Raw genomic sequence first — 14,592 nt, 5'->3', positions numbered from 1 at the left:
ATTATCCGCTGTCTTTAGCACAGCGTCGTGGGTTACGGTACAAGAGTTAATTGGAGAACGAACACCTGACGACGATTTCGTTGATCTATGGAAATTTTATCGTACGATTAATAACGCGGATGCTGTTACCTCCGGATGCTGTTGTAGCCATTCCACGAATCCTCGTACGCTTCTCAAATCCAATATATCTTTCCAAACGACTTCCATCGTTTCGATATCCTTGGGCACGTTCTCGCATTGCAGCCATTTCTTTCGCACCTGATTATTAGGCGGCACGAATCGAAGCTTCCAAGGCATAGCGGTGCCAAAAGCTTTTACTTTCGCCGGTGTTTCTTCCGCTTTCGCGTCTTTCATTACATGCTTCTTCGTCATCGTGAGCTTGCTCGCACCGGGTGTGTTTCTCGTTAAAGCTACCTCTGCAGGTACCACCGGCATTTCCTGGATCGACATCTGTTTGAAAGAAAAAAGAGAACAGATGAAAACAAGGAATAAAGTGTTCAGACGCAATTAAACGAGACAGCTGAGCAAACTTCTCGCGAGATTCAAATGGAAGAGGATGCTTGCTTCCGAAACGTGCTGTTCAAAGTAATTAGAGTCTCGTTGCCGATATTTAACAGGAATTAAATATTCTCCGACTGTACGATCGTTCGTCGCTGTGAATAATCGTTTGCAGGAAGCGAGTAAATATTAGAAAGATTAAAAGCTGTCTCAAGAGCATACGTATAAAGGACATGAACGATATTTCTCTTTAACCTGCATCGCTCTGCAAGCTTCGGCGCTGAAATCGATTTCAAACATATCCCTGAGAACCTCCTCGTTGATGACGTTATCCGTCCCGCCTAAAGTTTCGACCCATTGGCAAAAATCCTTGCATATCTTTCTCATCGAGTTTTCGGCTCTCATTTCCAGCGTAGCGTCCGGATCGTAGCCTTCGAGATCGCGTTCCGTCAAAGGACGCCACGTAACCACCTGACGCGTAAAGAGATTATTTGTCTTTTTTTCTTCCCTTTCGACCGACATTTTCTATTTCATTTTCTTTCCCTTTTCTTTTTTTCCTTTTTTTTTTTTTCTTTTATCTCCCTGGCCGTTAGGAGATTACTCTATCGCTATCAGTCCGATATCGCACCTTACGTCTTGGTTTCATCAGAAATAGAGCGTAAGGATTGTATCTACGACGACCCACTTTCTCCTTGTCAGCGAGCGATTCGGTGTCTCTCGGTGTCGGTGGATGCACCTTGATAATTATAAAAAAAAGGCTATCTTTAAAAAGACGAACCAAAGTGGAGCAACTTGTTAAACTAAAAATAGTGAGCGCACGATACGAGGACGTTTGCTTTCTGCTTTAAAAGAACAGACGGTAATATCAAACGTACTTCTAAACTATCATGCGTGGACAACGTGTCTTCGGTAATTTGCGTTTTACCGATGTCGAACGGATCTTCGAACACAGCTTCCCTCTTCTTTGGAAGCTGTTCCGGCATTCCCAGCAAAGGTGCGACGAGATTGTAAGTCTTTCGAGGTAGGACACGTCTGAGGAGACGGGAATTACACACGGGTGGCTGATTGACGGACAAGGATAAGTTAGAGGGGAATTTATCAGGATACAAATAACGTTTAGAATCGACTAATAACCTTGTCAAATTCGTAATCATCTTATTACGTTCTTTCACGTTCGAATCGGCGTTCTCGTTATCGTTCTTTAATCGTTCCGAAAATTCTTTGCACAATATTTCCAACATATCTATCGACGAAACGTTCTCATCGAGATTTTTCAAAATTTCTACGATCTCGTGCGGTTGCGTAAGCGGCAATTTCGTCCGGGATCTCGCGAAATCCGTAGCGGATAATGTTTTCAAAAGGCTGTCGTCACGAGTAGCGTCCAATTCTCGTAATGCGGCGTTCGACGCGTCCCGATGTATTTCCGAGCTATTGGACGCGGTATCCATTGATACAGAAAAACCAGCGAAACTGGTTTCCTTTCTGAGAACGTGTCGTTGCTTTGCCGTACTTGCTTCGCCATTTCCAAGCATCAGTTTGTCCAGCACGGATTTTGCTTTCGTTAAAGGAGGCGGAGGTGGCTTCTCGTCCTCGCCTGTTTCGCCCTTCTCAAGGACTTCTCCAGGCACGGCTCTTGATCTTGCCGAAATGTCGCCGTAAATATCGATAGAAACGCTTTTCTTCAATGGCATCGACTCGAGCAAGGCAATTCGATCTTGCAAAGTCGTCGGTTTTCTGCTTCTTAAAGCTCGCAGGGGCTCTAAGCTCGGCCTGAAATTCGTGGGGGCATGACAGGGTACTAAGTATTTCGGCTTAGGTAGATCGTCGCTGACCGAAACTACAATCGAATCGTCTTCATCGGAGCTTATGCTGCGAGACGAAGAGGGAACCTTCGTTCGTTCCAGAGACGTAACACGCGTAACATCTATCGTAGCTTCGTTTAAATTCGTCAAAGTCGTGTCATCGTCTTGTCGATCCTCTTTGGTTTTCTTCGCGATCACATTAGACGAAGGCTCTGACTCCGAGATACTTTTTCCCTCCTCTTCGTCCGTTAGTCCTTTCCCTACTTGGTCTTCTTCGAGAGAGTAAGTGGCATCCGCAATCTCGACCACGTTTTCAAAGTCATCAGATTCGACGAATGCAACGTCGCATTCAAATCTAAGGTCCGCCTTATCAACTTGGTCGGTCAAAACTCTTTCCACTTGGTCCTCGAAGTTTGGTATGTTCAGAGAACTCGAGTCGCTATCTTCTAACGAATCCGTGGGTGATACCACTTTCGTGTCTTCTGCGATGATTCGTCGCAAAGCGGTTCTAGGTAGAGATACTTTTCGTTGCACCGGAGTTTCGAACAATTTATACATACACGGTAAACATTTGTCGCGATTCCTCCTTGGGAAACTGGATAATTTTGGAATTGACGAAAGAATACGACTCGATGGATTTTCCCGGTCCTCCGGGTAGACGAATTCTGGACTTGGCCCCGATGTGTAACGCGATCCCGTAGAAATGGTTCTTGAAATTGTCTCGTCGGATTTCAAAGATGGACATTGGACGTCGGTGCGCGTGAATTCTGAATCCTCGAGCGACTTCTCTTCAGAAATCGTCTGCAAATCGTGAACATTTGAAGATTCTTCGCTTTGCTTATCTTTCTCGATGCGTTTAATCCTTGGGAGCTCTCGTTTTCCATCGTCACTCGCGAAAGAACCGTCTCCTAATTTCAAAACTTGTTCTTCTTGCAGATTGTCGAAAGGTTTGAATTTGAAATCCAGATCTTTGTTCTTCGTTAAACGCTTCAACGCCTTGTAGGCAAAACGAGCGGAATACTTTAAGTAATCTTCATCCGTTAATGTGTCTTCATTTTCTTCTTTGATTTGATTCGTCGTAGATCGAAAATCTGCCACAAGTTTCTTATCTTCTGCTTTGACAATTTTGTGGCGTGTTCGATCCCTCGTCTCGCGGTCATCTTCGTCCAGTAATCTTAAATGTTTCTGTAATTTTTTCAGTTTCATTTTCAGATCAGACGTCGTGGGGTATGCACCGAGAATTGGTAGAGTCGGGAAATTTTCTCCTTGTACCTTCCGTTCATTTTGGACACTGAAAGAAGTCCGAATATGATCCATTTTACCTGGGCGAATTTTCCGGAAACTAGGTTGAGGATCGTGGCTATCTAATTTTGGAATTCGTACAACTTTAGACGATGTGGTAAGGCAAGCCGTTGTATCCAAACTTTTTGGAGCAGCTCGAAACGATCCCTTTAGTATCGATTTTGGATACGATTTCGTGGCGTCGCAATTCCAATACCTATTCGACTTAAAGTTTGACCTTATGGGAAGCAATTTGTGCAAAGAATTATCGGATGCATCGCAATCGTCTGAATAAGAGTTAGAAAAAAAATTCCGATTAGATATTTTATCCTGAATATCCGAATTAAGATCAATAAGTTGTGAATCGTTTTTGGAAAAGGTACGATAGGATAATTGAAGGGAAGGGTTTCTTACTGTGATCAGTCTCTTCTCTTCGTCGTCGCAGAATTTCTCCCAGTATTCCTTCGATTTTGCAATCGGATATTCCCATCTGCCAATAAATGAAATTTTTGTCAAATCTATTCACACTAACGTAGAAGTAGTTCCGTAAGTTACGCACCTTTTTCCAGTGATCTTCTTACTTCTGCAATCGTTCTGCTTCTTAGATTCCCGTCTGCACGAGCCACTCATGTTGCGAAAATCTCGAATATATTTAAACGTGTACACGTTCACTATCTATTTACAAGGAATATTTTTAAACCTAACCATTAACCTTACGTCTACGAAGTTTCTTCAAATATTTGATTTCAACTATCGATCAAACAAATTTTGACCAAATTCAGGACATACATACACATGTCGAGAATGTGACGATGTTCTACAGGGTTTACATTGTATACTAATTGTATAGAGAATACCGTACGAAGATATGTCATCGAGTTTCTAACCGATCGACAGTCGTAGAGTATTGTTAGACGTAGTAACAGCAGTTTTCTTCTTTTAATTCGTTACCTCTTAACGTGGCCTTTTCTGATTGTGACAGGGTCAGCACCGTCACAAATTCCATGTGGATCATACATATATTTATACTTATTATACTACGTGCATATGGTTTGAGATTCTATCTATTTCAGTCACTGATTGTATCATACAATAACCTGATAAAAGACTTAATTCAAATCGGTACTATACTCAATCGATAATATCGCATGTGACATGAAAATGATAAGGATGTCAGGCGATACCCGACACATGAGACACGAGAAAGTATTGCAGGTCACATCTATTCTGTGTCGCGTTTGTCATTCTGTCAGTGATTCTAGTACTCTACTGGATCGATAACATCGCATGTGACACGAAAATGGTAAGTTCAGGTAAACCCCAAAACGTCGTACTCGAAAAAGCATTGCATGTCATGTTTATTCTGTACCTCGTCTATTATATTACAAAAAAATAACTATGTAGACCAAATTTTTCATAATTCTATCCTTTTATATATTAGGCCATAGTAATGTAGAAATAACTTTTTTTTTAAATAAATGTAACTCTTCTTAGAAACCCTGTCTTATTACAAACTAAAACTTACCAGTTACAGAAATCTAGGAACTTTTTGATATTTGATGGTTGTGGCAGAATGGTTGTAACCATAAAGAAATGCTCATTACAAACTAATATGTAATAATAATTACCTTGTTTTTTATTTATATTACAAAATGTCAGAATTCCGTGATTTAATAAATGCTGTTGCATGCTTGAATAAAAGTGTTTCCAATTTTCCAATTGGAGCGATATCGATAGAAGATTTTAAACCAATTGAAGAAAAAATTACAGCCACACGAGAATTATTGAAGTGTCTAAATGCCAAGTTATTGATACTTAAAGCACAACATGATTTTTGTATGCCATAAAATTATTACATACCAACCAGACCTTGATGGTGTAAACATTATGTCCTACCATAATTTTAGATACAGCAACTGAAGAACCAGTGGAAGATCTAAGAGACACAGTAACAAATTTGCACGAAGCAACAGCAAGTTCTCTTATAACTAATACAGCGATTAAACTATGTCTTCATTCCCATAGCATTCAAGCTATTTTGGAAGGCAAAGAAGGTAACAGTGATATGCAAAGGTATAAAGAATCAAACAATCTAAACTTGAAAATTTAAAATTGAAAGAAAATATTTAACTGTTCTAATATGTTTCTAGAAAAATTTATGCATATATGCGTAAGCTTTTTAGTTTGAACGACAATATTTTAATAATACAAAAGGAAATAGACAATGCGATAAAGGAGCAGTTAGAATTAAAAATTCAATGTCGCAATGCATTGTTTGAGCACAAACAATTTTTGAAGGAACAGGAGGAAATATGCAACAAAAAACTAAAAGAAATGAACCCTGAGTTAGCAATGTAAGTACATATGCGCTTAATAATACATTAGTGAGATTTTTAACTCAAATTTTACTAAATGTTTTCAGAAATAAGGAAAAAATAAATAGAACTATAAGAAATATTAATATAATGCAAAAATTAATTGTAAATTTTATTGCTGCTTCTAATCATATGTTATATAAAGATCCATTTTTTGTACAAATGCTAGAAGAACATAGAGAGCTAATTAATATTGAAACAGTGCTAAAAATGTCTCAAAATAATTTTAAGAGCAAAGAAGATAAAAGCAGCTAAATATTTAAAAGAATAATATTTATGTAACATTTTATATCATTTATTACTTTTGTACTTTAGCTTGTACTATATTTTTTATGCAACAATATTTCAATTAAGAACAAGATTTCAAATAAAACATACTACAGTACTTTTTAAATAAAACACTTTTGCTATTATTAGGTACAAACTTTTTTGTTAATGTAATGTAAATACTAAGATCATTGTAAAGGATGAAGAAACTTTAAAGCACATCATGTATCATTTTCTTTTGTTTTATAGAAGAAATGTATATGAAATGAAAATTCTTAAAACAAAATAAAAAAAACTTAAAAATTAGATCTTTTGTATTCTCTCTATTTACCGCATACTAATATAACTTGAAGCTTTGGAAACAAGTTCTTTTTCTACAATATGCGTTGAAAAAGAGAATAAAAGAAGCTCCAAATGTATAGTCAAGTAGTCAATTTGCATAGTCAAAATAAAAACATACAAGAAATCCAGTAAGAACTTCTTTTGTTTGACTAAGTGCGCAGGCACAACGCTTATTTACAGGAAAAAATTTTCGCGCAATTTCAATGTCTTTTTCAAATTCTATTAAAGCGATTTTTATCAGACGGTTTTATGTGTACATATATATATATATATATATACACACACATATACATATACATATATATATATACATAAATATATATGGTATATATATATATTAATCGATAAATAACAATTCGTAAGCCAGTGATTACGAATTAAAAGATAGGATTTCAATCACAGCTTACAAGTACGATAGAAATGTATTATGTAGGGGAGAGAGGTGCACATTTGTTGACAAAACTAATGAGGACATGATCCATCTTGTAAATTACATTATATCATCTATATTACGTGAATTTAACGCGTGAAATTTTTATGGTCCGGTGTGTCTTTCAGTCTCGTGTTTTTTCACCATTAGGATGCAAACCGCTCTCCACCCCTCGTATTCCAACGCTTGCTGGCGTAAACACAGAATCCATCGGAATAGTACTCAAACAATTTAATTTCTATGTACATTAATCTTCTTTTTTTTTTTATCTTTAATAGATTATTAGTTTCGTAAGTGGAAAGAAAACGAATCCACTAATAGAATAACAAAAGCACGTTAAAAGTGAACAATGTCGTTCCATTAATATAATAGAATATTCTCGCTCAAAAACTTCAGACGTCATTGTCTTTGTGTTTGTAGACATGTACGAAATGGACAAAATATCTTCGAAAAGCATCTTCGATACTTTTAAATTGTCTCTATAAATTAGAAAATGGAATAATTCATTAGCAATTTCCATACTCTTCTTCGTTCGATTTCGTCACAAAGAACACATTCACTTCTCACTGGCATCATTTATGATTACGCGGTAATAAAATTAGTCGATCACTGCCGTTGCGAGACAGTGGTAATTACTGTAGTAACAATACAGCTTAGTAATCGCCATTATTGATATTGTTTATGCATATATGTATATGTATATATAATCTGAAGCTGATACATGTCCGGATATCCGACATTTCACATATTTTAACTTTTCGTGTTTCCGTGTGCGTACTTCTATATCCATTCCAATAATTCTTATTTACAAAAATGAATCGTCGCCCGATTTTTATTTTTTCTTTCCATAGCATAACGTCTCCTCACTATATCGATAAACTTCTCAAAATTTCTATAACGTCATCAATCACACTCATTACATGGGCATACTATCATAATGCACATGAGCTGCCAATTCCATATAAATGGCAAATAATCATCGAACACAAGCTGCAGAATGCTTTAACAACGAATACATGCTACACAAACTTTTATAATAATAATTAAAACGCACACTGACCGTACATTATCTAGATCATGTTCGCAGAGCGAAATGTATCACGTGAAAAATTCACTAAAAAAAAAAAAAAAAAAAAAAAAAAAAAGCGACACATTGATTAACATATTAGCTAGAATTGAATGCGCTTTTTTTTCTTTTTAAATAAATGTTACTAACATTCCAAGGCAAATATTTTAAAGACAGATCAAAATTTAATAATAGCTTTACAAACTTTAGCCCTTGCCTTACAATGAAAACGAATTGGAAATACATGTAATGGAACAATTAAAGAAGATACCAGTTCCATGCACAGAATGCACGCAAAAAATAGTCAGGATTAAAGAAATAATTAAGGAACAAGTCTTGTATAATCGATACAAGAAAAGAAAATATCAAGTAAATTTCTCAACGCATGAATAAAATTAATAAATTTCACTTTGTATTAATTACAAAACAAACGATTGAAAAAAGAAACGCAACGGAAATCACGTATCCTCTACGGATTGATTTGCGATCAGCTCGAGTCTTGCTGGAACATGACCGCCTGTCGTTCTCATAATTGAAAAACGAACGATAAGTCGCGAGTTGTAGCAACTCATTAAAAGCGAGGAAATGAAAGACACATACATACATTGATCTCGGTCCGATCTATTCGCACCATTTTACAAATATACAAATAATCGTTTTCAAACTCAATCATTGTTCTATCATTAGTAATGGACGATCGAATTCGTCATTGGGACGAGCATAACAACCTTTTCTATACGAAGTACAAGAATGAATAAGAAAACAAAAATATCGTTAAGAAAAGGGGACATACATCCCGAATAAGATAAGGAAACATTTTCTTAATCGCTCACAACCATACTTAACCAGCAGTCAGTCGTGTTGTATTTAAAAACTGGTGACACATGAAAAATCGACTAAAAAAAAGACTACAAGCTAAATTGCAACATAGTTGCAGCATAATCACGCCAACGATATGTGGCTGGATAGCGATATAAATACGGAGACTCTCTCGTTTCCACAAGATTCACTCGCGCAGTTTTCTTTCTTTCTTTCTTTCTTTCACACGTTCTCACTTTCATTCTCTTGCGTGTGCTCCCTTCCTCTCTCCTCTCACGGAGATAACTCCGTTCCTTAATTTTGGAATTCATTACTAATATATACCCTAATCGCGAAATTTGGTGTGTGTGCATATGTTTGTATGTGTATGTTTGTGTCGTATATGTTCCATCGAGAGATCATGCTTACAAACGATACTAGTAACGAAAAAGTAAGAAAACGTAAGAGGCATTAGCTTCTTAAGCATTCGAGTAACACGAAGATTCGTTCTCTTTCCACATGAAAGCATACACACTGGAGGACAACGGGATCTCCTTCCTCTTCTCTTTGTCTTTCCATCACTCTGGTACTCTGAATTTGTTCTCTTTCACTCCGCCAATCGATACCTCTTTTCTATGTTTTCTCTAGGTCTTACATTACCGCGCTCATTCTCTCCTCTCTTCCGTCGTAGCATTTGCATTCGCACTCTTTCGCTGTATACAAATCTACCGTCCGATTGTTCGACATTTACTTGCGCTGGCAAGCTTATAAAAGGAACAATATTCTCGGTACATACTCAGTGGGAAGATACAGATAATAACGAGAAAGGAAATCCACAAAGTTAATAGGTTTAGTTCTCATCTCCATTTAAGCGTATTACTTCAAGACATCCGACGGCCAATAACAGCGTAATACATACAGGTGTGAAGAAGCTAGCGACATAACGTTTCTTTGTTAGTTTCTCTTTTTTTTTTTTTTGTTTTTTCGTTTTTACATAAATCGTGATACATTCTCTCCTTTCCTTTAGTTTGCAATCTTTCTCTCTCTCTCTCTCTCTCTCTCTCTCTCTAGTGCACTGCGCTCTCGCTTTCGTTCTAAGTACATCGAACGTTTCGTCGTCGGATGTGCTTGGCCAATAATTAATGGATACAACGTGTACGGGCACTCACGGTACGCTAACACGGTACATCGGTATGGCTCGGCAGTGGTACGCAATCGTTGGCCAGACTAGTAGAAGTTCGGACCTTCAGACACGGTAAAGTTAGTACTCGCCGTCTTCACGCGCAGACAAGTGACAGTCTGTCGATTACATCGCCTCTTAAAATATTCCTGTAAGAAGAAAAACATCTTTGCTAGTCAGCCGATTAAACAACTGTCGATGTTGTTTAACAATTCTCTCTAGTTGATCAATCGATTGCGTTTTGTTACAAATTCATTTGGCGAAGTACTGCCCGAATAGACAAGATTTTACTGTGGAAGAAAATTATGGAAAAGACACGTCACAAAGACATCTAATCTGCCCTTTCTTTACTTTCTTTATCAGTCAACAATTATCTAACGGGATGTAATGACATTACAGCAATAGTTTCATTTTTCACTATCATTATTGCCTTTATCAGTTAAATGGTGTATTTGCTTCTGCCTTTACTACTATACTTATAACGATACATGTGTTTACTTTCAAATAGCAATCTTTTGTACATCTATGAAGTAATACTAAGTTATTGGGAATATTTATAGATAATAATATTTTTAGAAAATCTATCGCTTCTTATATAACTTCTTTGTATAACTCCACTTTGTCATACAAACAATTAGTAAAAAATAAAAGGACATATTTTTCCGCGACCACGGTACATACTTTTCGAGAATTTTATAACTTCTCAAAAAGGATTTTATTATCTTAATATCTACGTCCCGTATGTCGTAACATGTATCGTCAGGGAATCCTCCAGGAAAATTTAATATCAAGATATACAGAAAACTCGAGACCAAGAAGTAATTCAATTTTTTATTATTAATCAGCCTGCAAATAAACGAACAATACAAGTTTCTCAATTCATAATATGGTCTGCTCGAGTAAAACGAATAAATTCGTTAGAAACGTATAATTTCCTTCAACGACGTACTTAACGATGTTGAAAATTTGTAACAAAACAACCGGTACTATCAACACATCAAATGTTCTTACTTGCTCGTTTAATCGGCAAGGCTGACAAGATCCTTTTCCCCTTCGCCATCGCGCGCATATTTTCACGTTAAGTAATCTCTTCACTGCTTGGGTGCATTTTCAGAACATCCACGGGAATTTGCATATATCACATCGTAACGCTCTTCTTCTCGTAACTTCGTGGCACAAACATATTAAATAAGCTCTCGAGAAAGTTTTCCACAAAGTAAGTGCACAGTACTGTATAACTATGTCACGTACAGTTTTATATTCCTTTTTCTGTCTCTCTCTCTCCCTCTCTCTCTCTCTCTCTCTCCCTCCCCCCCCTCTCTCTCTCTCCCTCTCTCTCTATTTTCTTTTGGTTTTAAATCCAGTTGTGTTCGCGTTGATCTAGCAGACAACGATTCGTTCCAAGGAAATTCTGTTTTATTTTCTTTTGTAGAGTTAAACAGAGACGGTAAAAGTTTGTATTTTTATTGCTTTAAAATCAAACCTATATTGATGTATATTCAATTACAAGCATACTTTGGTTCTCTTTTTTTTGTTACATTTCTAATAATTATCTTTGTTTAAACACGTGTGTTTCAAGAATAAAAAAATTACTCCGAAATGAACGAGTCCTTTTATAGACGCTAAGATACGATTCAAGAAAGTTTCCCGAATCTTCGTGTTTTGGGTAGAACACGGATCAACTGTGTCGAATACATGTGTATAATTTGTTGATCTACGTCCTATTCAATTTTCACGGTAGATATTAGAATCTACAGAGGAAAATTTGTAATTTCTCTTTTCTTTGTGTTTCGATATGTTATGTAAAATGTAATTTGAATGATTTCTGCGACGTATAGCTTTTACGTGATAAATTCGCGGAAGGCATGAAACCGAAATCGAACTGCTTAGAATTACGATCACTTTTATATCGCTCCATTTCCAGGATATATATTGATAATTTGAACAATCACTTTGTTATACGAAGCTCGGTAAACGATATGCGACTAACTAAAACAATCGATATAAAGCATATGCAGCTCCGTAGCAAAATAGTTCTCGATATATTTTATGTACAGTCAGTGTAATGTTTTCACGTATAATCGTGTACTTATATAGAATAACGACAGGCAGTGTAGGCGTAAAATAAAATTAGTTAAAAATTGTTAACTAAAATACGGTGAGTGCAATTTAGCACGTATCCGTTGCTACCTACAGATAGCGTTAATACTGTTATACCTCGTGTACCGTACAAGATGAACTTAAAAGGATATAATCTTCCATTAAACAAGAAACTACTTGTCAAACTCTCAGCGCCGGCGAAAAGACAAAACGTTCGGAAGATTCGAATGTGAAACGATGAAATCGAAAGATACGCGCGAAAATGATACGTGAATTTCAATCCTACTCGATCGTCTGCTTCTCGTGATCGTTGAAGGGAAAATAAGAAAAAGTTAACTGAAACGATCACGAACTTGAAAAACGTTGTCCTACTGAACGTGCTCGTAACTGATCGGAGTTAAGCATACGCGAACGCGTTTACCTTTTCAGTTTCATGCCTTTCCAGTCGATCAGACTTCACAAGTAATTTGTTTATAAAGTTCGATACAAGCAGGAGTACGCTACGCTCGTTATCCGGGACTTTGAGTAAAATGAGATCTCAGCTTCAATTTTTTTTTTTTTTTTACGATTTAATACACGTATCGTAACACATTTTTGCAATGACGGCGTGTTGAAAAGTGCGCCACCGCGGTACAAGATGAAGGAGTCGTAGGCACAAAACGCGTTCTTTCACCATCGGCACGTCAATTCCTTACTGTTATACGCGTATAGTAACGTAGGTGGAGCGATTTACCAGTACTAAACGGTTGGGATCGACGGTTAAAATTATCCTCAGTCAGCAGTGACAAGTTTACAGTGTATTCGGTAACATCGACATTAATAAACGATGTTTGATTCGTTTTAAACGATGATCGTAGACGAAGTGACAATAATAATCAGCTAAACGATAATAATAATAAAATAATAAAATAATATAATAATAATATAATATTAATAATAATCGTAATAATAATTGTAAGAACGAAAAGAAGAAGAGCAAAGTTAATCGTGGTAATAATAACGATAATAATAGCAATAATAATAGCAGTAATAATGATGGCTGTGTGGTGGTTTTAATTTGATAACAACGGCGGCATGACATCGTGACGATGGTGTGCAGCACCGAATCTTGAGAAGCGGGTCGACTTCCGGCATGTAGCAAGGTAACGGCCTCCCTCATTCCGGATCAACTGCAGCTTTTTCTTGTCCACGGGTTTCTTCGCGCACTGCCGCAACACGTTTCCCAAAAAAAAACTTTATCTGCACTTCTGTTACACGCGCACTGTATTGTCCCCCCCAAGACTGACGATAACAGACAGTCACTTTTGTCTTCCACTTTTCTTCTTCTTCCGCTTGAAGAAACAACAGCATCTGCAAATAAACCAAACACTAATAGGACTTAGAGTCGTCTTCTTTTGATCGCCTTACTCTATGACACCAACATGCAGCACGACAAGGCATTCTAAAGCGGCGACAAACCGAGTTCTTTTCTCAAATCAATTTGCTAAAGTATTAAATTCCAAACGAACAATCGACACACAGGCCACTCGACAAATAAAAAAACATACAGGAACAAAAAGGCAAACAATGGATCTAGGATTACGGTTACGGCTGGTCATAGAGTTTGATTAGAATCGAAATCGTCATGTGTAAAGTCCATATTCTCTTCTTGACATTAAAGTACATCCGTTACATCGTATATTATGAAACAAAGCAAAGATCATCGAAGTAAAAAAGAAATGAATATTGCAAATAACGTATAACAAGATTAGATAGATAAGGAAAGTCATCGAATATTATATTTTGCCTTTATGTTGCACAAAAGAAAATTCTTTAATGGCCACTTATATCGTGATATTGAAGCAAGTTCAGGAATCGGTCTAGGATCGGCAGTGGACGTAGGAGGGTATAAACTTCGACGTATCATCTTTCCGCATCCACGACAATGCATTTTTGTCGTCGAACATTTCTTTCTGAAATAGGACAGAGAGGACATTTAACAGGTATCATGCAAAAAATACTGGTAATACCAAGATTAAAACTGTACAACGAGACAAGGATGTAACTTTTCTATTAATTATCTATCGTATTAGTGTACTCTGTTCAACGTTGGCTTATATTTTTTTTCTAATACAGTCTTATGCTTCTAATACGTCACATATTCATGCACTAGTTATAGAAGCGTTATTGCCTCGATCGTAATTTATCTTTCGCTTATCAAGGAGAGTTAGCAATCTACTAGTCATACAAAAAGAAAGAAAATATATAAAGCAATCGCAATACTAACTTGGTTTCGTCGACCATGTCCACTTCTTGAGGTGCTGTGATTGGCGTATTAGAATGTCCTGCAGTAGGATCATCATTGGCTAGTTCTCCATTCGTCGAGGACACCACCTAAATACATAACAACGTTATCACCCGAAAGATCGGTTCTACATGCATAGACTACTAAAGGATAATCAATTAGTTAAAAC

The 14,592-nt window shown here is 36.8% G+C and overlaps 3 protein-coding genes across 15 annotated transcripts in view; 1 reads left to right on the top strand and 2 right to left on the bottom strand.

The window, feature by feature from the left end:
* The window catches only part of LOC126868829 (uncharacterized), a 31,202-nt gene extending 26,319 nt beyond the window's left edge, over positions 1-4,883 (bottom strand). Inside the window, exons 1-5 of the mRNA XM_050624741.1 lie at positions 4,141-4,883; positions 1,374-4,071; positions 1,127-1,234; positions 754-969; positions 130-450 (exon numbers count right to left, since the gene is read on the bottom strand). Coding sequence (XP_050480698.1) covers positions 130-450; positions 754-969; positions 1,127-1,234; positions 1,374-4,071; positions 4,141-4,211 — 3,414 coding nt within the window. The 5' untranslated portion in view covers positions 4,212-4,883. The remainder of the gene's footprint in view (positions 1-129; positions 451-753; positions 970-1,126; positions 1,235-1,373; positions 4,072-4,140) is intronic.
* Positions 4,884-5,086: 203 nt separating this feature from the next.
* LOC126868855 (uncharacterized) lies at positions 5,087-9,859 on the top strand. Its single transcript, XM_050624800.1, has 4 exons — positions 5,087-5,417; positions 5,489-5,654; positions 5,732-5,935; positions 6,004-9,859. The coding sequence occupies exons 1-4, from the start codon at positions 5,234-5,236 to the stop codon at positions 6,209-6,211; spliced, it is 762 nt and encodes a 253-aa protein (XP_050480757.1). The 5' UTR covers positions 5,087-5,233; the 3' UTR covers positions 6,212-9,859.
* Positions 8,663-14,592, bottom strand: part of LOC126868845 (casein kinase I) — a 61,621-nt gene continuing 55,691 nt past the window's right edge. For 6 of the 13 annotated variants that reach the window (XM_050624773.1, XM_050624771.1, XM_050624776.1 and 3 more), the window contains 2 exons: positions 14,406-14,512; positions 8,663-13,507 (listed from right to left, as the gene is read on the bottom strand). In XM_050624773.1, the coding sequence (XP_050480730.1) occupies positions 13,438-13,507; positions 14,406-14,512 (177 nt within the window). In that variant the 3' untranslated portion in view covers positions 8,663-13,437. Of the gene's footprint in view, positions 13,508-13,550; positions 14,092-14,405; positions 14,513-14,592 lie in introns of those variants that run through there. The other 7 variants (XM_050624774.1, XM_050624772.1, XM_050624778.1 and 4 more) reach the window with 4 other exon arrangements.

The sequence above is a fragment of the Bombus huntii genome, chromosome 8 (assembly GCF_024542735.1).
Source record: "Bombus huntii isolate Logan2020A chromosome 8, iyBomHunt1.1, whole genome shotgun sequence".
Classification (NCBI taxonomy): Eukaryota; Metazoa; Arthropoda; class Insecta; order Hymenoptera; family Apidae; genus Bombus; species Bombus huntii.
This window is presented reverse-complemented; position numbering and strand designations above follow the sequence as displayed.